Source organism: Callospermophilus lateralis, chromosome 11 (assembly GCF_048772815.1).
Source record: "Callospermophilus lateralis isolate mCalLat2 chromosome 11, mCalLat2.hap1, whole genome shotgun sequence".
Taxonomy (NCBI): domain Eukaryota; kingdom Metazoa; phylum Chordata; class Mammalia; order Rodentia; family Sciuridae; genus Callospermophilus; species Callospermophilus lateralis.
The window spans coordinates 20,390,478-20,414,496 of NC_135315.1; the positions used below are offsets into that span (position 1 = coordinate 20,390,478).

Consider the following 24,019-nt stretch of genomic DNA (forward strand, 5'->3'; position numbering starts at 1 on the left):
TCCAGAATAAGATGTGTGGCTCTGACCATTTGTGGCCCAAGTATGAACATTTCCCTTGACAGCAGTGTTGGAGTGGGTTCCTCTATAACTTTGGGTCCATTTTTTAGATAAATAACCCTGACATGAGAGTACAGATCCTCAAAGATTACGTCAAACAACACTTCCCTGCCACCCCGCTGCTCGATTATGCACTGGAAGTGGAGAAGATTACCACCTCAAAGGTAATAAAGGGAAAATTCGCTACTCGTGTTTCTGGGTGAGTTTCTTAGGGGAAATGGAAAGCAGTTTGATTGTATGTTCAAAATAAAATCTGGTTCCCTGGAAATTTTAATTTTTGTTACATAACTAAATTGAACCAACAGAAGTGTGTACTAGGCATAGATTCCTTTACTGTACACTAGGAATTGAACTGACACAGTCTCCAGCACATGGAGAGTTTGTGATTTTAAAACTCATAGTAATAGTAGTAACAGTGCAAAATTAAAAAGAAAAAAAATGAGAAATGATGTTAAATGCTTTGAATTTTTTGCCTTCCCAGAAACCAAATCTTATCCTGAATGTAGATGGTTTCATCGGAGTTGCGTTTGTAGACATGCTTAGGAACTGTGGGTCCTTTACTCGGTGAGCACTGCAGCCATTTTCTTCTTCAGCTTTGATTTTTGTTCCTTCTTCCCAACCGTTGCTGACAGCTCGGTCCTTGTCCCCAATGCCAGTCCAATAACAAGGACATGGTTTTGAGAAAAAGGAAAAAGGCAGTTTATTTCTTTGCTAGCAAAGGAGAAACACAGGGGACTCCTGTCCCAAAAGCTGTGATTCTGCCCATCAGCAGGAACAGGGGTTTTTTAAAAGAGGTAATTCAGAGAAAATGAGATTAGGGAGGAGAGATCAGGAAGAATGTGATCAGAGGAGATGAGGGAGGAGAAGATTAGGGAAGATAAGATCAGGAAGGAGAAAGGGAGGAGGAGATCAGGGAGAAGCAGGTTGGGAAAAAGAAAAAAAAAAGTAAGTTTCAAAGCCACAAGGGATACAGTCAGAGCATCAGGTGAACCCCTGATACACAATTATGAGTAATGTGTACTCATGATAGAGAATTTAGAAAGTATAAATATAAAGAGGTGTAAAAAGAAAACAAATGTTGTCTCTAACCCTACCACCCAGAGCACTTCTTTTTCATTTTGAAACCAAAGAGCTGCTTATCCCCAGGCAGTAGTAGTTACTGGGTGCCTGGAGGAGGACAGTCATGTGAGCCATTTTAAAACTACAAGTTGATTGTGTGTTGCAGGGAGGAAGCTGATGAATATATTGACATTGGAGCCCTCAATGGCATCTTTGTGCTGGGAAGAAGTATGGGCTTCATTGGTGAGTTTACTGTTGTTTTAGGCAATTTTTTCCCTTTAAGCCCCCATAGTTAAGCTGCACCACTTACCTGTGTAGTAAATATCTATAACAGAGATGTCACACTTTTCTTAGTTGTCATTCTTAATCCTTTCTTTCTTTAATATTCCCCTTATTTTTACCCTTGTTCCTTTATTCTTGGGAAGGACTCTGCTAGCCTAGGAAAATGGCATTAAATAACAGTTCCCCTTTTGCCAAGTGGCTGGTTTTACCTGTGGAATCCAAATTTACTTCCCCCTTTCTTTTTTTTTTTTTTTAAGAGAGAGTGAGAGGAGAGAGAGAGAGAGAGAATTTCAATATTTATTTTTTTTAGTTATCGGCAGATACAACATCTTTTGTTTGTATATGGTGCTGAGGATCAAACCCGGGCCGCACGCATGCCAGGCGAGCGCGCTACCACTTGAGCCACATCCCCAGCCCCTCCCCATTTCTTTATGCCTGCCCTTTTTTTGTGTCAGGAAAACTCTTTTCCCCTCCCTCATCCCTCTGCCCCTCACCAGGCTTCCATAAAGATGTATTTTCTCCATTTCAGGACACTATCTTGATCAGAAGAGACTGAAGCAGGGGCTGTATCGCCATCCGTGGGACGATATTTCTTATGTTCTTCCAGAACACATGAGCATGTAACCAAGCCAGGAGTCCTAGCACTGTAAAGTGAAGACAAGAACTCCTTGGGAAATAGCATGCAGACAGCTGGCAGTGGAGCCTGCTATAGGATGGGTCTGAATTGTAAGCCGCCACTGGTTATGCAGGCACCAAAGACCAACAGCCATGGTTAATGCCTTTTCGGTCCACACAAAGAAGCTTAATATTTTTTTTATAAGCATAGAAATAAAAAAAAACCAAGCCAATACTTGTGTCATTTTGCTCTGCTACCTGCTACCTGCTGTATTTATTATATGGAAGCATCAGAATAGTATTCTTCCTCCTTGTAGGATGTTATGATGTCACTTTCTTTTTTCTATCAGTTAAAACATTTTCCCCTGCTTGGAGGAAGGGGATGAGACTTCAAGATATTATACATTTAAAGTATCTCCTGATGTCTTGTTTTTCTTCTTCCCTTTCCTCCTCCTCATAACATGAAGAACATTGTATTAATTTGATTTTTAAGAATCTTTTTCTATGGGTTAAGGATTTATTTAGCACCCCACAGAAATGTTCTGTATTGCAGATCAAGGTCTGCTTACATGGGGAGAGGGGTGTGTGGGGGACCATTGCATCCTTTGCCATTGTCAAAAATGCGTGGAGTAGTAATTTAAAATGTAAAGTTGTAACCTACATATGTTTAAAATGGAAACACCAAGCAAAAAGCTGTGAATGTCTTGTGTCTTATGTCTTATGTTCTCTGTATTTATGCAGCTGACTTGTCTGTTTCTGAGGTGTGGGTCCAAGGACTTGTCCCAGTTACTTTGCATCTATAATCCAGAGATTCTGGGTAGCTGCCATCTGTCTCTTCTCTTTATTATTATAGTTTGGTTTAAATAAACTATATAGTAACAATGAAAGCATGCTGCTGTCTCATGTCATCCATATTCTTTTATCTGTATTCCTTCGAATTGTACTAAATCAGTACTATTTGGTTTTAAATTTTTAGTTCACTTTTTTTGGGGGGAGGGGGGGTGGCGTGGCAATTAGGGATTGAATCCAACGGCCCTCAACCACTTAGCCACATTCCCCAGCCCATTTTTATTTTATTTTGAGATAGGGTCTTCCTAAATTGCTGAGACTGGCTTTGAACTTGTGATCCTCCTGCCTCAGTCTCTTGAGCCCCTGGGATTGCAGGTGTACAGAACCACCCCAGATTTAGTCCACCCCTTGAAAAGAAAAATAGGAATAAAACCTGCTTTGCTGGGCAGTTGGTGTTTGAGGATAGCCCAAGCAACTCAGACCCTGTCTCTGTGCCCTTATTTCCCTTTTGATTCTACTATAATCCTCCACAAAGACACCAGTGATTTGTGTGTGTGTGGTGTGGGTGGGTACTGGGGATTGAACTCAGGGCCACTTAACCACTGAGCCATATCCCCAGGGTCTTACTGAGCTGCTTAATGCCTCGCCATTGCTGAGACTGGCTTTGAATTCTCAATCCTCCTGCCTCAGCCATGTGCCACTGGGGCACCAGTGATTTTTCAAAACACATCAAACGGAACCACTCCTTTGCTTCAAAACCCAAAATGGCTTTTATTCATCTTTTTAACCATTGTGAAACTGAACTGAAACATTTGACTCGAGCATTACCTCATTTAATCCTCACTGTGACCTTTCAAACTAGGTAACATCCTGTTTTTAGAAAACAATAATTCCGTTCACCCTTATCAATTTAGCCGAGGGTCACTTTTTCTTTCTTTTCCCGCTTAAATTATTTTTCTCCAAATCCATTCTACTAATTTTTGGCAGTGTTGGCGATCAAACTCCCAAGCCATTTTAAGTACAAAGCCCAAGTAACGACCGAACGTTTAACTGGGTGATGGACCAAGGTAGCTTAAGTGTTTTTTGCATGGTGTGTGTGGCGGACTTAACCTGGGGGTGCTTTACCACTGGGCTACTCTCAAGTCTTCCGAGACAGGGCGCCCTGAGATCCTCCTCCCTTAGCCTCCCGAGTCGCTGGGGTTACAGGGGTGCGCTACCACGCCTGGCAAGGTGGTTTTAACTTTACAAAACGTGCAGCGCAAGCGCGGGTCTCAAAGAGGGGAAAAAGCCATTTACTCCCGAGGTCGGTGGGAGCCTGAGGCTGACGGGCGCGGTGCTGCGGCGCATGCGCGGCGCGGCGGCGGGCGCAGGCGTGGCTCCGCCCTGCGCGCACTATTTAATCCCAGAATCCTTCTGTGTCGCACTAGAATGGCCGCACCGTTCTGAGACTGCGGATACCGGCGCGGCGGCGTCAAGATGGCGGCAGCAGTGGCGGCGGCGGCGGCAGCGGCGGCCGCAGCTGCATCCCTTCAGGTGCTGGAGATGGAGAGCATGGAGACGGCCGCCGCAGGCTCAGCGGGTCTGGCCGCCGAGGTCCGAGGCAGCGGCACGGTGGACTTCGGGCCCGGGCCCGGGATTTCTGCCATGGAAGCAAGCGGGGGCGATCCTGGCCCGGAGGCTGAGGACTTCGAGTGCAGCTCCCACTGCTCGGAGCTATCCTGGCGGCAGAACGAGCAGCGGCGCCAAGGCCTTTTCTGCGACATCACTCTGTGCTTCGGCGGCGCCGGAGGCCGCGAGTTCCGGGCGCACCGCTCCGTGCTGGCTGCCGCCACCGAGTACTTCACACCCCTGCTCTCGGGCCAGTTTTCCGAGTCGCGCTCGGGCCGGGTGGAGATGCGCAAGTGGAGCTCAGAGCCGGGGCCCGAACCCGACACGGTGGAAGCCGTTATCGAATACATGTACACCGGCCGCATTCGCGTCAGCACTGGCAGTGTGCACGAGGTGCTGGAGTTGGCCGACAGGTAGGTGAGGGCGGAGGGGCCGCGCCGCCGACCACAGTCACTGCACTGCTGCGGGGCAGCCAGTGCGTTGGGCACCGAGGATGCAGCCGGGATTCTGCCGAAGGCGCCCTGCCCCCAGGGAGCGTAGACTGCAGGTGGAGGGACAAAGGCGATGAACAGCAGTCAGTATGTGATGAATGCTGTGATGACATTTAAAAGTAGTGAAAGGCTCGTTGTTGAGGAAAGACCTTTCTGAGAGGTGACATTTAAACCGACCTCTAGATGACAAAAAAACAAAAAAAAAAATGGTGCAAAGATGGAGGATGAACATCCTCAGGCATGATCCCGTTTGTCTTATGGAGGGAGGGACTTTAAAAAAGGAAAATCCTTTGAGATGGGATCTAGTGAGTGAAGGTAAGAAAGGGTGTGTGACATGCGTTGGAATAAGAAGTTTAGATTTTACTGAGTGTAATGGGAAGCTGGGTAAGGAAATGATGTGATTTAAGTATTTTAAAAGATGAGTCTATTACTATGGGAAACGCTTTGTAGGGAGCGGGAATATATGTTCCAGAGACTGTGAGGAGGCAGTATCTTTTTACATCCTCTATTTTAACAGATACCTAGTGAGCACCTATTATGGGTCAGGGCAGACTCTAGACTCTAAGGTACTTGGAATCCAGCCTTGAGCAAAACAAATGAAAGCCCCTTTCCTCTTTGAACTTACATTTGGAGACAGTAGGTAAAATATAATCTGTTGAATGATGATTATTGCTCTGAAAAAAATAGCGTGGTGGAGGGTACATACATAGAAAGCCCTGATGGAGAGACACTGACTTTTAAACTGGGTGATAGAGAATACCTTTTGCAAGGAAATAAAGGAGGTAAGGTAGAGAGTGTTTCAGGTATGAGACACAAGTGCAAAGTCCTAAGATGGAGCTGCCATTATGGGCTGTGTGGCTGGATAGAGAGAGCTGAAGCCTTGGGATGGTAATTCTGATCCTCTAGGGCCTCTGGAAGCATAGGAGCTTTTACTTTGAATGAGATGACAAGAAGAATGGTGTAATTTGAAAAACTAGCAGAGACTAGTGTAAGTTGTTGGAATGGTGGTGAAAGCTTGGATTGAGAAGGGAAAGGAAAGGTGATGGGAAGGACTTGACATCTGTTGTTATATTCTCTTCCCCCTCAGTGTTGGAGATCAAACCCAGGGCCTCCTGCATGCTAGACAAATGCTCTTCCACTGAGCTACACCTCTAGTGCCCCTCCCCTCACCAACATCTGTATTGTGAAGGTCAAGTTATTGTTAAGATGTGGAAGGTTGCAGAAGAGCAGGTTTGGGAGGAGGGTCAGTTTGAATTTATTCAAAGAGATATTTAGGTAGATGGTTGGGTTAGAAGAGCATCCTTGCGTTTTAGGCATCATGGTACACACCTATAATCCCAGAAACCTGGAGGCTTAACCAAGAGGATTGTGATTTCAAGGCCAGCCCCAGCAATTTAGCAATGCCCTCAGCAACTTAGTGAGACCCTGTCTTGAAATAAAAAATGAAAGGGCTGCTGATGTTGGTCAGTGGTTAAACACCCCTGGATTCAATCCCCTGTACCAAAAGAAGAAGAAGAAAAGCATTGAGTTGCTAAGTCAGGTTATGGGGGGAAAAATCAAGAAATCATGAGGAAAAACAATGCAAGAAAAGCCTTATCAAGCAGGAACATCTCGTTAAACATAAATCTTTATATTTAAGAAGAAAGTATTGGAAGCTAGACATAAAGATTGAGGGGAAATAGCATATAAATGGTAATTAAAGCCATGCAATGACTGAAATTACTTAGAACAGTGTAGGTAGAAAAAGGGAAGGGGGAAAGGGGCAAGCAAAACAACCCTGGAATTCTCAAATGATAAAGAAGCTAGCAGAAGAGACTAGTCCCATAGAGGTGTAGAAAGGAAGAATGTCAAGGAAGGAGTAGCCTCTAAGTGATCACTGGAGGTTGTGATGGCATTGACAAGAGCCTGCAAAGACTTGCTATAAAGAGGGTAGGGCTGGCCAGGCAAGGTGGTGCACACTATAATCTTAGCTACTCCGGGGCTGAGGCAGGAACGTCACACATTTGAGGCCAACCTCAGCAGCTTAGCAAGACTGTGTCTCAAAATTTTAAAAACTGGTGGGCAGAGGAAATATTGATGTTATAGGAGTTGGGGGAATGATAAAGTATGAGGCTGGATTAATTAGAAGGCAGGGCAGGATGGGCATATCCCTGAGAGAGGGAGTTCCTTAAATGAAAATGTGAAGAGAAGGGTCATTGCGCTCAATGAAGCTTTGTTTGTTTTTGTCCTGTGACCTTGTGTTTTTCAGACTTTCCCCTTTTGGTGGGAAAGTAAGGGTAAGGAGAGAAGACTCCAAGCAGTTTACTTTTAAAACTATCAGGGAGGGAGGATGAGCATTTGCCTTGTATCTGACACTACTCTAAATGCTTTGCAAACATCTCATTTTATCTTCCCATCAACTCTGAGCTTCCATCCAAATATATTCTGCTGGTGGTCTTGCTTACCTAGCGGGAAACTTGTAAGGATCAGAAATAATAGCACATGCCCCCAGCATAATGCCTGTCACATGACAGATGCCAAGTGTGTGAAGTGTTGTTTTCAGAGAGCAGTGCTTCCAAACATCTGTCTAAGGGAACATACCTCAGAGTTACCTGTAGCACCTGACAAACATAGAGGAGCTTAAAGGCAGCCTAGGAATCAAGTGACCCTGGCACCCAGTCTGTGTGAGAGCCATTAGAGCCCTTCCCACTCCCCCTTGTCTTTGTTTTATATCTAATATGTATGTTTTCATAAGAGGGAGAAGGCAGCCTTTCTCATTTATCTTTTTATCATCATACTTAGGGTAATTATTAAGCACAATAACCTTAATAACAAACATTTATTGAATTAAGATGGGCCTAGTTTGGTGAAGTCATCTTGATATTTTTTGAGGTTCTTCTCAGCTCTAGAATTTACTCTTCTTAAAGCAGTTGTCTCAAATTGGCCACCCTTGGGCTGAATGCTGCCAGATTTATGATTTTGGCTAAAACTTTGTGTGTGTGTGTCTTCTGTAGTGGGCTTTTTTTTTTTTTTTTTTTTTTTTTGTGGTGCTGGGGATTGAACCCAGGGCCTTTTGCGTGTGAGGGAAGCACTCTACCAGGAAAAATGAGCTATATCCCCAGCCCTCTTCTGTGTTTTAAGTGAATTGACTTTAAGTGGGCAAGCAGCATCCTATCAGTTACATGCCAAACTACTTTCTTCTGTTTTTTAATCTATACTGTCCTATACATGTGTTTTTTGTTCTTGTGTTTCTAATTTGTTTCCTGATTTCAGATGGTAGAACTTGCTTTCTTGTCCCTGCTTTAATGAGAATCTAGTTCAGAACAAAGCCCCCCAGTCACCTCATCCTCTCTGATAATCTAAGGAGAATCCTCTGGTGAAGAGGAGAATAAGACCTCTGACATAAAGCCTAGACTACTCTTCCCTTTGATATCTGACCAGAGTCTCCAGGAAGTCACAGTTCCTGCCTTGCTCTTACTTTAGACTGTATAGTCATACTTGATAAAGCCTTTCACCAAGACCTTGCCTTACGTAAAATGACTGGGTATGGTAGCACATGCCTGTAATTCAGTTACATGGGAGGCTGGGTGCAGTGGCACATGCCTGTAATCCCAACAAAGCAGCTTGGGAGGCTGGGACAGGAGGATCAATTGCGAGTTCACAGCCAGCCTCAGCAAAAGTGAGGTGCTAAGCAACTCAGTGAGACCTCTCTATATAAAAGTACAAAATAGGGCTGAGGATGTGGTTCAGTGGTCAAGTGCCCCTGAGTTCAATTCCTGGTACCCACCTGCCAAAGAAAATAAATAAAAAGAGCTGAGCATATAGCCCCCACACCCTTCCCCAGTGGATCCCCAATACTGAAAAAAGCAGAAGAGAAAGCCAATGGCTAGGCATAGTGGTGCATGCCTGTAATCCTAGCTACTTGGGAGTCTGAGGCAGAAGAATTGAAAGTTCAAAGCCAGGTATAATGGCACACGCCTGCAGTCCCAGTGGCTTGAGAGGATGAGGCAGGAGGATCTTCAGTTTAGCCAGCCTCAGCAAAAGCAAAGCGCTAAGCAACTCAGTGAAACCCTGTATCTACATAAAATACAAAATAGGGCTGGGGATGTGGGTTAGTGGCCAAGTGCCTTTTAGTTCAATCCTCAGTAATCCCCGCCCCTGTCCTCCCACCCCCACCCCCCAGAGAAGAAAGAAAGTTAAAGACCAGGTGAGCCACTTAGGGAGACCCTGTCTCATAATAAATTTTAAAAGGGGCTGAGGATGTTGCTCAGTGGTAGAATCCACTTAGGCTCAATCTCCAGTACCACAAAAGATAAAGAAAAAAAAGGAAGAGACCAGTGACTAGCAAGGAATTAAGAAAGAATGGCAGAGACAAGTTTGGTTTGGAATTTGCCTTTGCTGATGATAAATTAAAATGAAAATAAAGTACAAGACTATTTATTGTACTTTGTTTAATTATATGTTCCAGAAAAATCTTACAAAATTAAAAACGTATTTTATACCTGAGTATATTTTTGATGTATGATATATAATTATATATAAACTAATATAAATACTTTAAAATGTATTTTTACGTAAAGGTGAATTTTACTTCTAAGTATACTCTTTTCTAGCCTGTGCTTTCTGATTTAGGGAATTTTTTCTTTTTAGATGTATATTATGTGAGATTAATATTATTTTATTTGTTTCATTTATGTGCTTTCAAAATGCAACCACAGAAGATATGCACATTTGAAAATTAATCTTTTACTTTTTTCTTAATTCTAGATTCTTATTAATTCGCTTAAAAGAATTTTGTGGAGAATTTCTCAAGAAAAAACTTCATCTCTCAAATTGTGTGGCCATTCATAGTTTAGCGCACATGTATACCCTGAGTCAACTTGCTCTAAAAGCTGCTGATATGATACGGAGAAATTTCTACAAAGTCATTCAGGATGAAGAATTTTATACCTTACCTTTCCATCTCATTCGAGATTGGCTTTCAGACTTGGAAATTACGGTTGATTCTGAAGAGGTTCTCTTTGAAACAGTTTTGAAGTGGGTTCAGAGAAATGCTGAAGAGAGAGAGAGATACTTTGAAGAACTTTTTAAATTGCTCAGGTTGTCCCAGATGAAACCTACCTATCTTACTCGACATGTCAAACCAGAGAGGCTGGTGGCCAATAATGAAGTTTGTGTCAAGCTGGTGGCAGATGCAGTGGAGAGGCATGCTCTGAGAGCTGAGAACATACAATCTGGCACATTCCAGCATCCCACTTCTCATGTCTCATTGTTACCTCGATATGGGCAAAATATGGATGTGATCATGGTTATTGGAGGTGTGTCAGAAGGAGGTGATTATTTAAGTGAATGTGTGGGATATTTTGTTGATGAGGACAGATGGGTGAACCTGCCCCATATTCATAATCACCTTGATGGACATGCTGTGGCAGTAACAGAATCCTATGTATATGTTGCTGGATCAATGGAACCAGGGTTTGCTAAAACTGTGGAAAGGTACAACCCAAATTTGAATACTTGGGAGCATGTTTGTAGTCTGATGACAAGGAAGCATTCTTTTGGGCTAACAGAAGTTAAGGGGAAGCTGTATAGCATCGGTGGACATGGCAACTTTAGTCCTGGCTTTAAAGATGTGACTGTTTATAATCCTGAGCTCGATAAATGGCACAACTTGGAATCAGCACCAAAGATTCTTCGAGATGTCAAAGCGCTCGCCATCGAAGACCGATTTGTGTACATTGCTGCCCGCACTCCTGTGGACCGAGACACTGAGGATGGGTTGAAGGCTGTAATTACATGCTATGATACAGAGACTCGACAGTGGCAGGATGTGGAATCTTTGCCACTTATTGACAATTACTGCTTTTTCCAGATGTCTGTGGTCAATTCAAACTTTTATCAGACAGCATCATGCTGTCCCAAGAGTTATTCTTTAGAAAATGAAGAGGCGGTAAGAAAAATTGCCAGCCAAGTGTCTGATGAGATCCTTGAAAGCTTGCCTCCAGAAGTCCTAAGCATTGAAGGAGCAGCCATTTGTTATTACAAAGACGATGTCTTCATTATTGGAGGCTGGAAAAACAGTGATGATATTGACAAACAGTATCGGAAAGAAGCCTACCGATACTGTGCAGAGAGAAAAAGGTGGATGCTCCTTCCTCCCATGCCACAGCCTCGTTGTAGAGCCACTGCTTGTCACGTCAGGATCCCATATCGGTACTTGCATGGCACACAGAGATATCCTATGCCTCAAAATCTAATGTGGCAGAAGGACCGCATCAGACAGATGCAAGAAATACATCGGCATGCCCTGAACATGCGGCGAGTGCCAAGCTCCCAGATTGAATGCTAAATTCTCTAACACATGCAGCTTATAAACTGTTCTCCATGTTTAAACATGAAGCTGAAGATACCCAGACTGTTACTTGAAAAAGTATGTCGATAACTTATTTTCTACCTGGAATGATTATAACTCCATGTAAAGGAAGTATAGTTAAAAACTGAAGAATGGGAAACTGAATTCAATACATGGTAATTTTTGTTAGTTTGTGATCTTTATCTGTCTTTAGTTTGTGTGTGTGTGTACAAGCTAAATAAGATCTTATTAAAGACAAGTGGAAAAAGCAGGTCTAATTATTTGGCTGTTTTTCTGCCAACAAGTTATATAACTCCTTTGTCTTAAGGGATTTATGTTTTGAAAATGCTTTAAGTACCAATTTTATTTGCACATTTCCTTTGATATTCCTTTTCGTTTTTTATAGAATGGTTGGTTTCAACAAGATCAGAATTTATGCATGAAGCCCTGGTCTGCAGGAGGCATGTGCAATAGTGAGACTGAAATTTAAAGGAAAAAGCACAATATTTTAGCAAGATGATTTCAGAATGTTTGCATTGATATTTTTTGTATGTGTTTATCTAGAAGTGCTGTTTTGTTCATTTCTAGGTGATTGGCTCATGGTTTTTTGTTTTTGTTTTGTTTTTACTTCTTTAGCAGCTATTTATAGACTTCAAGCCTTCACCCTGAGATATGGTAGTTGGCAAAAAAAATTGAATCCAGAGGAAGTTACATATGTGAATTTGTTTAAGAAGAAAAGTTTTTTTTTTTTTTTTTTTTTAAGAAGAAGATGAAGAAGAAAAGTATTATAAGTGTAGACTGAGAAATCAAAAGAATTTAATAAAACTTTTTTTTCAGGAGTTGCAGGATTTTTTGAGGATATGTTAATGAGTTTAATGCTTATGACAATCGATACTCAATGCCTTCAGTTTTAAGTTTTGCTCTAATGCATGTTATGTAGAATCTTCATTTCTTTCTAAAAGAAACTTTTCAAAATGGAAAGAAAGTAACAATTTGGAGAAATGTTGCTAAAGAGAAGCCTTATTATTTCTGGCCCTGATTGTTATAATATTTTATCCAGTTGTCCTAGACTTGTATTGGAACTTTGCCTGAGCCTAGAATACCAAATTTGGGTGCATTAATCACTACAACTTTCCTTTAATTTTGTGCATTATTCTGATTCTCTGACTCTCCTGAGCTTTATATGAGTTAGCATTCGGGCTGATTCTTTCAGCACTCAGTTAACATAAAGGACTCCTATTTGGTGGTTTGCAGTGTGGATCCTGTATTTTCAGAAATGTCTTTACCTTTTTAAAAAATTCTAGAATACCATTTTAGAAGTCAAAGTCCAAGTGCAATGATTTTTTTCCTCCAGCCTTATAGTTAACCACTACAGGTTGTTAGTGATCAAACTGTCAAACCATCAAGAGAAAGGCACAACCAGAAACTTTGGCTCTCAAAGAACTTTCCTGAATTTTCTAAATTGTATTCCCACCTAGGATAAGTATTTTCAATAGATTGGAAATCGGTTTTTAAACCATTTATTTTAAACTGGAGTAAGGATGGGAAACTGCAAGTCTGTTTCTTCCTATGAATATATTATTATCTTACCACACTACTACATTTCTCTCAATTTCCATTTCTTCCTAGTTATTTTTTAGAAAGCCATTTGGGTTCTGAGAAGCACTAATTCTTGGTTGGGAGAGGTCTATGCAAGTAAGACAGAATCATCAAAGCTCAATGATTTATCTCTGATGGGCTCTGCTAGCAAATTTACTTTTCATGGTTATGTTGAAATAATTTAGTATCTCACTAGGATGCCAGTTTTTCTCCAAAAGAGTGTGAAATATTGTTTTTTTTTTATTTTTATTTTTTATTTTGAGACAGGGTCTTGCTAAGTTGCTGAGGCTGGTTTAGAACTTACTCCTGCCTCAGCCTCCCAAGCTGGGATTATAGGTGTAGGCTGCCCACACCCAACCTGTTTTTGTTTTTTGATCTCACTTCCAAGTTGTTTATAGGGTCATTTTTTTTTTCAATGATGTGATAGAATGATAACTAATAAGATTTAGGTATAATCTGGTTTTAATAACTTGATCAAAACTGTTATTTTTTTAACTCAGCAGGCAGCCTAGGCCTTGACTGAAAGAAGGGGTAAGTCCTTCATTGCATGATGATGTGTGCAGGTTTTCCTGACTACTGAATTTCTAATTTTTATATTTTAATTCACACTGTGACTTCACATAGTAACTTGTGTTTCTAAAATATCCTAACTCACTTGTTGATAAGGAAACAAACCAGATTTGCTTAAATCTGTTCAAGGCTGACATTCTGAAATTCTAAACTGGAAATAAGACTATTTGGAATGGTTCTAATATTATGATCAGGCCTCAAGGGGCTGTTTGGGAAAGAAGTTTTCCTTTTGATGAAACTTCAGAATGGTGTTTGGTAATTTAAGCAGTTTTTAAAAACACAGCTTAATAAAAAAAAACAACAGCTTAATGAGTACTCATGCAAACCTTTGTTCTATTGCTTTTGTTTTTCTTTGGTGAAAGGGAGAGAGAGAGGAATTGATAATACCAAAAAAAAGTAATAACTATACATAACTTTTGGTGAGGCTGCTTTCATCTTAGAATGGGGTATCCTTGAACTATAACCATAACATGGTTTTTAAAAAAAAATCAGTAGTATAAATTGAGAATGTCAGTCATGAGCTTAGTGTTTAATACATCTCACTTGGAGTTATTTGCATGATTAGTCTTGTGTATCTTGATAGTCAGCTTTGCTTTTGCTGTGCCAATTCAAAAATAACGTTTTTGCTAAGAGCTCTTAGAATTAATTGACATCAGTTTTGTTTTAATCACCTGGTTTTGTATAGTATTTCTGGGACCAAAACATTTATATTAAAGCAACAACACTTGACCATTTTAACGTAGAGCCTAAGTTTGAAGCTAGAAACAGTAATCTATAGAAGATTTATGTGCTTTTGTGTTTTAACCCTTTCAGGCTGCTGGCTAGGCAGTTTCTAGAGCACTCTCTTTCCTCACTTATCTCATGACTGGTGTAGCATGTGATATGTTTAAAATATTTCATTTTATGCTTCATGATTGTCATATCAACACTATAGACAGGTGAGCTGAATTATACATTTATTTACTCGGTCTGATCAAGCAAAACTAAAGGAATTTTTTGGTACTTTCCTCAAACTGAGCTTAAATAAAAAGGATATATCAGCCACATTTCATGTCTTTGAAAATAAACAGTATCGTGAAACAAACACTCTGCCTACACTAGAAAAATAGGGTGCTTTAACTGTCGAATATTTGAGAAACTCCTCAGTCTCTCTTCCATTGTCAACCATTTTGACACAGCTTGTCACTCCAGTTTGTGACTTTCTTAAGAAGAGTCCATATTGTTGTTTGATGCTCACATTATAACATAGGTTCTGGTCACTGGACCAAAACCAATACAGTAACTACAATACAGTAACATAATAGTCATTTTGCTTTAAGGAATTTAATTAATCAAATTATTGCTCTTTATCCATGGCTCCTGTAGGGCTTTCCTCTTACTATGTGACCATTCCTACAAATATCTTACACTTACACTAAAGCACATAAGCTAAAGCACTTGTTAGCTTAATCCTCCTACTTCATGCACTCGTGAAAAGCAGTGCTTGCTAGGTGTTTTGAAAATATTACAATCCATGTGCTAGGGCTCATTGAATTATTTGTAAAATTGATATTTAGTTGTTAACAACTTTTTGGGCTAGCAGTATCCAGGCCCCTATGCAAGGTATAATCTTGACTGTCTCCCTTCAAGTCAGAGGAGATGTAGTATTTAGAAGATTTGAGATATTACGTTTTAAAATAACTTGTCTTATGTTACTGAAGCTATCTTGCTCTGTGTTAAAGCTACTAATTGTCTCAATGTAAGTTTTCAATAAACATATTTCTTTAGAGCTAGTTTGCACTGTGTGATTTTTTTAGTTGTGTACTGGTGAAGTTAATTACACTCTTCCCCTACTCCCTCATTTATCCAACCCTTGCTTCCCTTAAGTTGAACATTTTCCAGTACTCTTACAAGTTTAAAGACTGCATTTATTTAAAAAAAGAATTAATTCTTATTGCTTAGACTTTTTATTAGCTAAATGAAGAGGCTCATACAGGTAGGGTACTTGTCGAAGCGGAATACTTTACTTCATCTCGCAGTGCTAATCCTGTGAAGTTGTCCCGTCTAGCTGCATATTCCCCAACATTGGCCAGCCCTGGTACCACACAGCAGCTCAGAGCACTGCGGTATATACTCATGTCATGAGCGTCATACCACTCGTCGGTCTTTTCATCATAGCACTCAACATTAAAGGTGGTGGTAAAGCCATTAAAGCCACCTACCACAAACAAGAGGTCATCCACTACTTCGATGCCAAAATTGCTACGTGGATTAAACATAGTGGGGATTGTACGCCAAGTATTAGCCACTGGGCTGTAGGCTTCTGCACTCCTAAGTCGATTAGCTCCATCAAAACCACCTACCTGTGGATTGCAAAAGAAACATGGTTGGCTGGTAACCATTGCTTCTGTTCACTGAGGAAACCCTCTTGGGACTTCAGGGCCTGGTGGATACACCTGTAATCCCAGCGACTTGGGAGCCTGAGGCAGGAGGATCACAAGTTCAAAGCCAGCCTCAGCAATTTAGCGAGACCCTAAGCAACTTAGTGAGATCCTGTCTCTAAAAATATAAAACGGCTGGAGGTATAGTGGTAAAGAGCCCCTGGGTTCAATCCCTGGTACCAAAACAAAAAAAAACGAAGCCCTCTCTTGAGGAGAACCAGTGATCTCATGCCTCCCTCTTTTCAAATGCTTACCAAAGGTACACTAAACCTGTTTGCTAACAAAATCTATTTTTCTTGTACAAGACAAACTTACCGCATATACGTGTTCCCCATAAGCAATTACACCTATTCCACTCCTCCTGCTTCTCATGGGTGCTATGACTGTCCACTGATTACTCTCAGTGTTGTACACTTCTGCTGTAAACAGGCATTCATTTCCATTAAACCCACCACATATGTAGACCTGCGTGAAGAGAGTTGAGAGTCTGTTAAAATTGCTCTTGGGAATAGAAAGAATCAGCGTGTGGCAGGGGATATGTAATGCCAGTCTGTATGATCAATTTTTCTACATATGCGTAAGTTGCCAAGGCTGGCCCTCAAACTTGCAATCCTCCTACCTTGGCCTCCCAAGCAGCCGGAATCACAGGTTGCAGCTGCTGCATCATGGGTTGTTTTTTTGTGTGTGTTTTTGGTTGTTTTTTGTTTTGTTTTTTAATTGAAGATTGAACTCAGGAGCTCTTTACAACTCAGCTATATCCCAGCCTTTACTTATTTCTTATTTTGAGACAGGATCTCAGTAAATTGCTGGGCATGAAATTCTGATTTTCCTGTCTCAGCCTCCTGAGTCCCATGCTGGAATTCTAAGCAGATGCCACCACACCTGGCCATGCATTGCTTTTTGATACATAAAAGTTACAAATGACCAATCATTTGAGGAGAAAATTCAGTCAGCTCTCTGTATACTTGGGTTCCACATCCATGGATGCAACTAACCAAGGATTGAAAATACTGGGAGGAAAAAATTGTGTCTATAATGAAAATACACAGACTGTTTTCTTATAATTAATTCCTAAACAATACAGCATAACAACTACTTGCATAACATTTACATGGTATTAGGTATTATAAGTTAAAGTATGTGGAAGGGCCTGGCATGGTGGCTCACACTGTAATCCCAGCAGCTCAGGAGGCTGGGGCAAGAGGATTGTAAATTCAAGGCCAGCTTCAGCAACTTGCCCTAAGCAACCTAATAAGACCCTGTCTCAAAATAAAAAGGGCTGGGGATGTGGCTCAGTGATTGGGCACCTCAGGTTCAATCCTCAGTACCATAAAAGCAGTGGTGCGTGCCTGTAATCCCAGTGTCTGGGAGGCTGAGACTGGAGGATCGAGAGTTCAAAGCCAGCCTCAGAAACAGCAAGGCACTAAGCAACTCGGTGAAATCCTGTCTCTGAATAAGACACAAAACAGGGCTGGGGATGTGGCTCAGTGGTCAAGTCCCCCTGAGTTCAATCCCCAGTACCAGTACCTCCCCCTCCCCCCCAAAAAAAAATGTATGTAGAAGGAGTTGGACATGGTCGCACACACTTGCAATCCTAGTGACTCCGGAGGCTGAGGCAAGAAGATTGCCAAGTTCAAGGCTGGCCTCAGCAACATTAGTGAGACACTGTTGCAAAATAAAAATTAAAAAGGGCTAGTGGCGGGGCTGGGTTGTTGCTCAGTGGTAGAGCACTTGCTTCCCATGTGTGAGGCGCTGGGTTCAATCCTCAGTACCATATAAAAATAAGTTTTGTTTTAAAAAAATAAAGATATTGTGTCCATCTACAACCAAAAAAAATATTTAAAAGAAAGAGGGGAGGCTGGGGACGTAGCTCCGTGGGGAAGCACCTCTGGGTTCAATCCCAAATACCAAAAGTTAAAAAAAAAAAAAAAGTATGTGGAAGGACAGAAGATACGCAAGTACCATGGCACTTTAGATAAGGGACTTGAACATTCATGGATTTTAGTATCCACAGGAGGTCCCAGTCCCTGCGGAAACCAAAAAATAACTACTGCACAGTGAGTCCTGCCACTTTGTTTTCCATCCTCCCCACCACGGGAAGAACAGCAGCACTTCTGGGCTTGTTCCCGTTTCAGGCCTCCCCTCCCACCCTGGTTCTTTACCTTCCCATAGAGTGTCGTGGCGCTGGCATCGCTCCTTTGTTCATGCATGGGGGCGATGAGTGTCCATTGATTGGTCTCTGGCTCATAACGCTCAGCAGTATTGAGACGCACGTAGCCGTCGAATCCTCCCATGGCGTATATAAAATTGCTGAGGACTGTCACGCTGACATAGCAACGTCTGGAGTGCATCGGGGCCACTTGGTGCCAAGTTTTCTTAACTGGATCAAAACGCTTTACACTATTGAAGTAGTCTACACTATCGAACCCCCCAATGATATAAACGTAGCCTTTCAAATAGGCTGCCCCATGATAGGCACGAGGACTCTCTTCCTCGCAAGTGACATTCACCCATCTGTCTGCCCGAGCATCATATGCCTCAATGGCATTGGTGGGGCTCCCACCACTCCAGCCACCAATTGCAAATAGGATGGCATAGGGCAGGCGGGGCCTGGTGAGTGGGTTGGTGAAGTCAGAATTGGAGGGTCCGTTCATGTTTAGATCATACATGGCCTTCAGGGCATTAATGATGACTGGCTTGCATTCCTCGCTATCTTTGACATAGTCATTCATCTTAACATTGTTCATGAAGTACTCGGCATGCATTAGGGCCAGGCGAACCTAAGAAGGAAACAGAGAGAGTCATTCAGATGAGGTGAGGGTGCCTGGAAATCCCATATCCTTAAGATCTCTTTTACAGGCACTGCTGCAGTTATTTTGGATTGTTTTTAGATGAATAACTCAGTTTAAATATTTGCTTTTGGGAGGTAGTATACATTTGGATGCTGAGAATGAGTTAGATGGAAGGTAACTGAAGGAGTCAGAACAGGACTATCAGAGCAGAAGAAGCTGTGGCGATTGTTTAGAAATTGAATATCTCTATCTCCATATGTAAAATAACACTAATCAACATCAAATGGCTACAGCTGTGTGCACTACTCGTGATTTGATTTCTAGTCCAACTTGTACCTTGGGTTTGTGGAACTCATCAAATGGAAAAGGATGAAAGATGGCCCATTAGAATTCCTTGAAGGGACTCTCCTTCCCTGTCTACCAAGGAGAATTTTGGCCAAAGAACATAAGGGGTAGAAGAAACTAGCAATGTCAAAGAAAATTGCAAAATTCCAGACAATAGTAGGGATGCCTTCTATTTAGTGCATGTAAATAGAGCCCTGGATCTCTCACACATAAGAATGTGGTTCTTAGGGACAATTCCTCTGGGATAAATCAATCAGGAGTGAGCAATTAGCATTCACAAAGAATAACTAAACTTGACCTTAGGAAGTAAAACTGAAATGTGCTGCTTCCTATTTTGGGGGTCATGGGAAATCCACTTTAAAATGGCCTCAAATACAGCATCTTCCTGTTTGACGTTGAGCTCATCTTTCTCAATGATATCCTTAAGTTCAGTGACCGAGAGCTCTAGAAACTCTGCTGAGACTTTCACCATCTCCTCGAAGTTGTGCAGTATGAACATGTAGGCCTTCTGCCTCAGCTCAGGGCAATAGTAGTAGTCCGTGAACTTGCAGATGCCGATACAATTATCCAGACACAGCTCCGACTTGAGGAACTCACAGCAACCCCTAACAATACCCATGATGTTAAATTGGTCTGCAGCAGCCAGCAGCTTCTCCACGTTGTCCGGGGTGATAGGCACGGTCCGGGTGTATGCATATTCAATAATTAGCTTCATCATATCAGGGGAAATGCCAGGAATGTTGTATACCTTCTTCTCAGTGTTGTTCCAGCCACTTGTAAACAAAGCTCTGGAAAAAAAAAAAAAAGAAACTAGCAGTCATAGAATATATGTCTCCCATCTCCCCTTTTCTGTGGTGCTGGGGATTGAACCCAGGGAATTGTGCATGCAAGGTCAGCATTTTACCAACAGAGCTACATTCCCAGCCCCTTTTCTTCTTGGTTTGGACATTTTCTAAATAGTGCACCATATGATGGAAGCGGATTGGCCTGAGAAGGTGGGACAAAGACAAGTGCTTTATGCAGTAGCCAAGGAGAGAAACTTTCCAGGAACTGACTTTGGTCGCATTCTCCTTATCCTCACAACTTGGTCTTTTCTTTTTTCCCCCCAGTTTATGGATGGAGAATCTGAAATCTAGAATGGGAGGGAGACCAGGCTCTCTTCTTCTGTCTTAACCCATTGCACACCAAATTCAAATTCTTTTTTTTTTTTTCCCTGTGGTACCAGGCATGCTGGTACCAGGGGAAGGAATGCTTAACCACTGAGCTACATCCCAGCCCTTTTATCTATCTATCTATCTATCTATTTTATTTATTTGTTATTTTGAGATGGGGTCCCACTGAGTTGCTCAGGCTGGCTTTGAACTTGGGATCCTCCTGCTTCAGCCTCCTGAGCCACTGGGATTACAGGGGTACATCACCATACCCAACCCAAATTCTATCTGGCTTAAGGAAATTACACTTGAGCAATACCCTCTTAAATAAGTATCATTCAACAGCATATACCCAGAATCTGATCACTCTTCGCCTCTTATTGCTACCTGGTTGGTCCAAGCCATCGCCATCTTTTACCCAGACCATCTAGAATAACCTAATTGATATTGCTTCTGCCCCTGACCCTCCAGCATTATAGTCTCAGCCCAGCAGCCACAGTGTCCTTACAAGAGTTTATGTTGCTCTTCCATTCAAAACCTTCAGCTGACTTCCCTTCTTACTTAGAGTGAAATGCAAAGTACTTACACACTTAATCCTGATCTGAACCACTCTGCCCCATTTCTCCCACTTTCCCCCACTCTGTTCCAACCCTGTCCACCTCCCTGCTGTTCTTGGAGCACCAGGGGTAATTCTCCTTTCCTACTGCTATTCCCTATGCCTGGAAGAGTCCCCATATCTCCACCTTTCTCTTTCCCTCAACCCCTTGAAGCCTTTACAACATTACCTCGTCAGCAAGGCCTTCTCTGACAATCCTATCTAAAATTGCAATCCAGAGTCCCCATCTTCCTTCTTTTTTCCCCTAGCACTTATAATTGGACATGTGTTTTACTCATTCCAATGCCTATTTCCCCAACTAGATAATAAGGTTCGTGAAAACAGGAATGTTTTTTATTCATGTTTTTCTTTCCAGTATCCATAATAGCACAAAATAGTTACTCAATAAATATTGAATAAAATGACCACTATCCTACAATTATACATTGGACTCCTACTATGAAACTAGGTTCTTTTTACCTAGAACAAGATAGAATTCTTGCTCTAATATATTTTGTTCCTTTTTTTCTAAGCAGTTTAGTGGAGTATTGGCTTAGAGATAGAATTCTTTTATTCCCCCCTATAGTATTGGGGTTTAAGCAAGGGGTGCTCTGACAAATCCAATCTTTTTTTTATTTTTTATGTTGAGACAGGGTCTCACTAAGTTGCCCAGGCTGTCCCTTGTGATCCTCCTGCCTCAGCCTCCAGAGTAGCTGCTCCAGAGTAGCTGCACCTGGAGAGATCAAATTCTGCAAACACAGGCTTTGTGCCAAATCCATCCACCTCTTGTTTTTGTCCTGCCCACAAGTTAAGGGTTTTTGCTGTGGTTGTTGTTTTTGCATTTTTAAATGGTCAGAAGGAAAAAAACTGAAGGAATGTTTGTGACACCTGAAAATTAAAACATTAGTGTCCATAAATAATTTTGTTGGGGTACAGCCACACCCCTTCATTTAGAGCTGTCTGTGGCTGCTTGCACAATGTAAATGCTGGGCCAAATAGTTGCAACAGATACTCCAGGGCTTACAGAGCTTCAATATTTTGTATCTGGTCTTTCTGGGGCCCTGCTGTAGGGTTTAAGTGAATGAGAATATTCAGCAACAGGTGGGACACATTTATCATTTCTTCACTGAAGCAGATTACTCAGAAATTTTCAGGTCATGGCCAGGCACAGTGGCACATGAGTGTAACCCCAATGGCTCAAGAGGCCAAGGTAGGAGGATTACAAGTTCAAAGCCAGCCTCAGCAAACTAGTGAAGTCCTATGCAACTAAAAGAGACCCTGTCTCAGGGCTGGGGATGTGGCTCAGTGGTTAAATAGTGAAATGTATAGAGTCTATTCTGAGTAAAAAAAAAAGAAAGAAATTTTCGGGGTCATGAATAAAATAGTTCGTCTACTTCCTGGGTTACAATGACTCTAGTCAAAACTCCCCTTTTCTTCTGATAAATATTTCCTAGGTATTTTCTCTTCATTTTCCTTCCCATCCCCTCCATTTTTTCCCCATGGTACCAGGGATTGAAAACAAGAGCATTTACTATTGAGTTGCATCCCAAACTTTTTTTTTTTTTTGAGACTGGGTCTTGCAGTCAGGCATGGTGGTCCATGCCTATAATTCCAGTGACTCAGAAGGCTGAGGCAGGAGGAGGATTGCAAGTTTGAGGCCAGCCTCATCAATTTAGCAAGACCAGGTCTCAAAAAATAAAAAGGACTCTGGATGTAGCTCAGAAATAAAGTACCCTGGGTTTGATCCTCAGTACCAAGAGGGAAAAAAAAGAAGAAAAAGAGAGGGTCTTGATAAATTTCCCAGGCTGGCCTCAAACTTGAGATCCCCCTCTTCAGCCTCCTGAGTCACTGGGACTGTAGGCATGCATGACTCTGCCTAACATCTGCTCCATCCTTGTTTATTTAACCCTGGGTTTTATTTTTCTGTTTTTTGTTTATGTATTTATGTTTTGTACTACTGGGGATTGGATCCAGGACCTGGCCCATGCTAAGCAAGCACTCTACCACTGAGTTACATCTCTAACTCTTTAAAAATTTTTCTGAGATAGTGACTCCCTAAGTTGCTGAGGCTGGCCTTGAATTTGCAATCCTCCTGCCTCAGCCTCCCGAGTTATTGGAATTACAAGCATGTGCCACTGCACCTGGCTTAACACCCTATTTTAAATGGTCTGTACTGGGACAGGGACAAAAGGTTCACCTGGAGTAGCATTGCCACCTGAACCTAAGTAGGAAATCCAGTATGGGAGTCTAACTAAAGGTTAATTTGGGTGAGAATCAAGGAAGAAATCACATGGTCCACCAGAAGTTGGCTGACCTCAAGATGAAAATCAGAGAAAAGAGGCTTTGAGCCTAAGTTGTATCTCTGCTGCAGACAAGAACCAAGCTAGAGGAGCCCAGAGCTCTGACGTCCCTAAATTTCAGAGATGGTGAATGGAGAACCACAAAAGGCCTCAAGAGGAGCCCAATTTCCCCCTTCTTAGTTCAGCACCCTGTTAATACCTAAAATAGGAACTGCAGCTACAGAGGATGTTCTTGTGGGCATTGAACTCAAAGCCATTGACCTTGATGACCACGTCGCAGAGCTTGCCCTCTAGCCGAAGTTCATTGAAGATCTCACAGGTCATCGCGCTCATCTTCCTCTCCATGTGAGGCTGGTGGAACCGAGTGGAGGCCGCCGTGCTCTCCATCTCCATGGCACCCTGGGACCAGCGGAGAGAGGCTGCTCTCCTGGGGTGTCGGGGAGGGTTGTGGGGGGCCCCTTTAGCCAGCTGTCGCTCCTTTTCCCTACTACATCTTTCATATAGGGCCCATCAGGCAGCCCAAGTTCCAGAATCCTGGGCCCGCAGTGAGATCACTCTCAGGATTGTGCTCTCAGGTTCTGGAACTCCCTCCTGTCCCTGCCCCTTCCTTCCTCCCTCCTTCCTCCCTGCCCCCCACACTTCACAGACAGATGACCTTGAACCCAGAGCAGAACTGTGAGCACCAACACCATATTAGAGTTTTGGTTGATTCTACTTTCCTGTTGCTCTCTTCAGGTTGTTCAGATTCTGATCCCTGCAGCATCCATCCACCTTCCATGGCTCCCACTGGGCTCCCTGCACACTGAGTTCAAAGAACTCCAAGTTAGCAGAGGCAGAAGGGAGCAGTGAAGCTGATTCATTTCTTTTTTCTTTCTTTTGTTTTTGTACTGGGGATTGAACCCAAGGGCACTTTCACTGAGTCACATCCTCAGTCCTTTTAATTTAGTTGTATTTTTTGAGATGGGGACTCCTTAAATTGCTCAGGGCTTTGGTAAATTGTTGAGGCTGTCCTCGA

The 24,019-nt window shown here is 42.2% G+C and overlaps 3 protein-coding genes across 7 annotated transcripts in view; 2 read left to right on the forward strand and 1 right to left on the reverse strand.

Annotated features, from left to right (window-relative positions):
• The window catches only part of Acly (ATP citrate lyase), a 40,118-nt gene extending 37,218 nt beyond the window's left edge, over window positions 1-2,900 (forward strand). For both annotated transcript variants that reach the window (XM_076870547.1, XM_076870548.1), the window contains 4 exons: window positions 108-221; window positions 539-621; window positions 1,283-1,359; window positions 1,928-2,900. In XM_076870547.1, coding sequence (XP_076726662.1) covers window positions 108-221; window positions 539-621; window positions 1,283-1,359; window positions 1,928-2,022 — 369 coding nt within the window. In that variant the 3' untranslated portion in view covers window positions 2,023-2,900. The remainder of the gene's footprint in view (window positions 1-107; window positions 222-538; window positions 622-1,282; window positions 1,360-1,927) is intronic.
• Window positions 2,901-4,254: 1,354 nt separating this feature from the next.
• Window positions 4,255-15,169, forward strand: Klhl11 (kelch like family member 11). Of its 4 annotated transcripts, none has more exons than XR_013092702.1 (3): window positions 4,255-4,823; window positions 9,648-11,408; window positions 13,332-15,169. XR_013092702.1 is itself a non-coding variant. In XM_076870881.1 (2 exons), the coding sequence occupies exons 1-2, from the start codon at window positions 4,279-4,281 to the stop codon at window positions 11,227-11,229; spliced, it is 2,127 nt and encodes a 708-aa protein (XP_076726996.1). In that variant the 5' UTR covers window positions 4,255-4,278; the 3' UTR covers window positions 11,230-15,169. The 4 variants fall into 4 exon arrangements, 1 of the variants encoding a protein (XP_076726996.1); XR_013092703.1 differs by having other exon boundaries at window positions 13,335-15,169; XR_013092704.1 differs by having other exon boundaries at window positions 9,648-11,310.
• A 199-nt stretch (window positions 15,170-15,368) lies between these two features.
• Window positions 15,369-23,397, reverse strand: Klhl10 (kelch like family member 10). Its single transcript, XM_076871227.1, has 5 exons — window positions 23,204-23,397; window positions 19,257-19,746; window positions 17,984-18,601; window positions 16,137-16,286; window positions 15,369-15,743 (listed from the first exon to the last, which is right to left on the reverse strand). Exons 1-5 carry the CDS (start codon window positions 23,395-23,397, stop codon window positions 15,369-15,371), a joined length of 1,827 nt encoding a protein of 608 aa, XP_076727342.1.
• Between the last annotated feature and the right edge of the window lie 622 nt (window positions 23,398-24,019).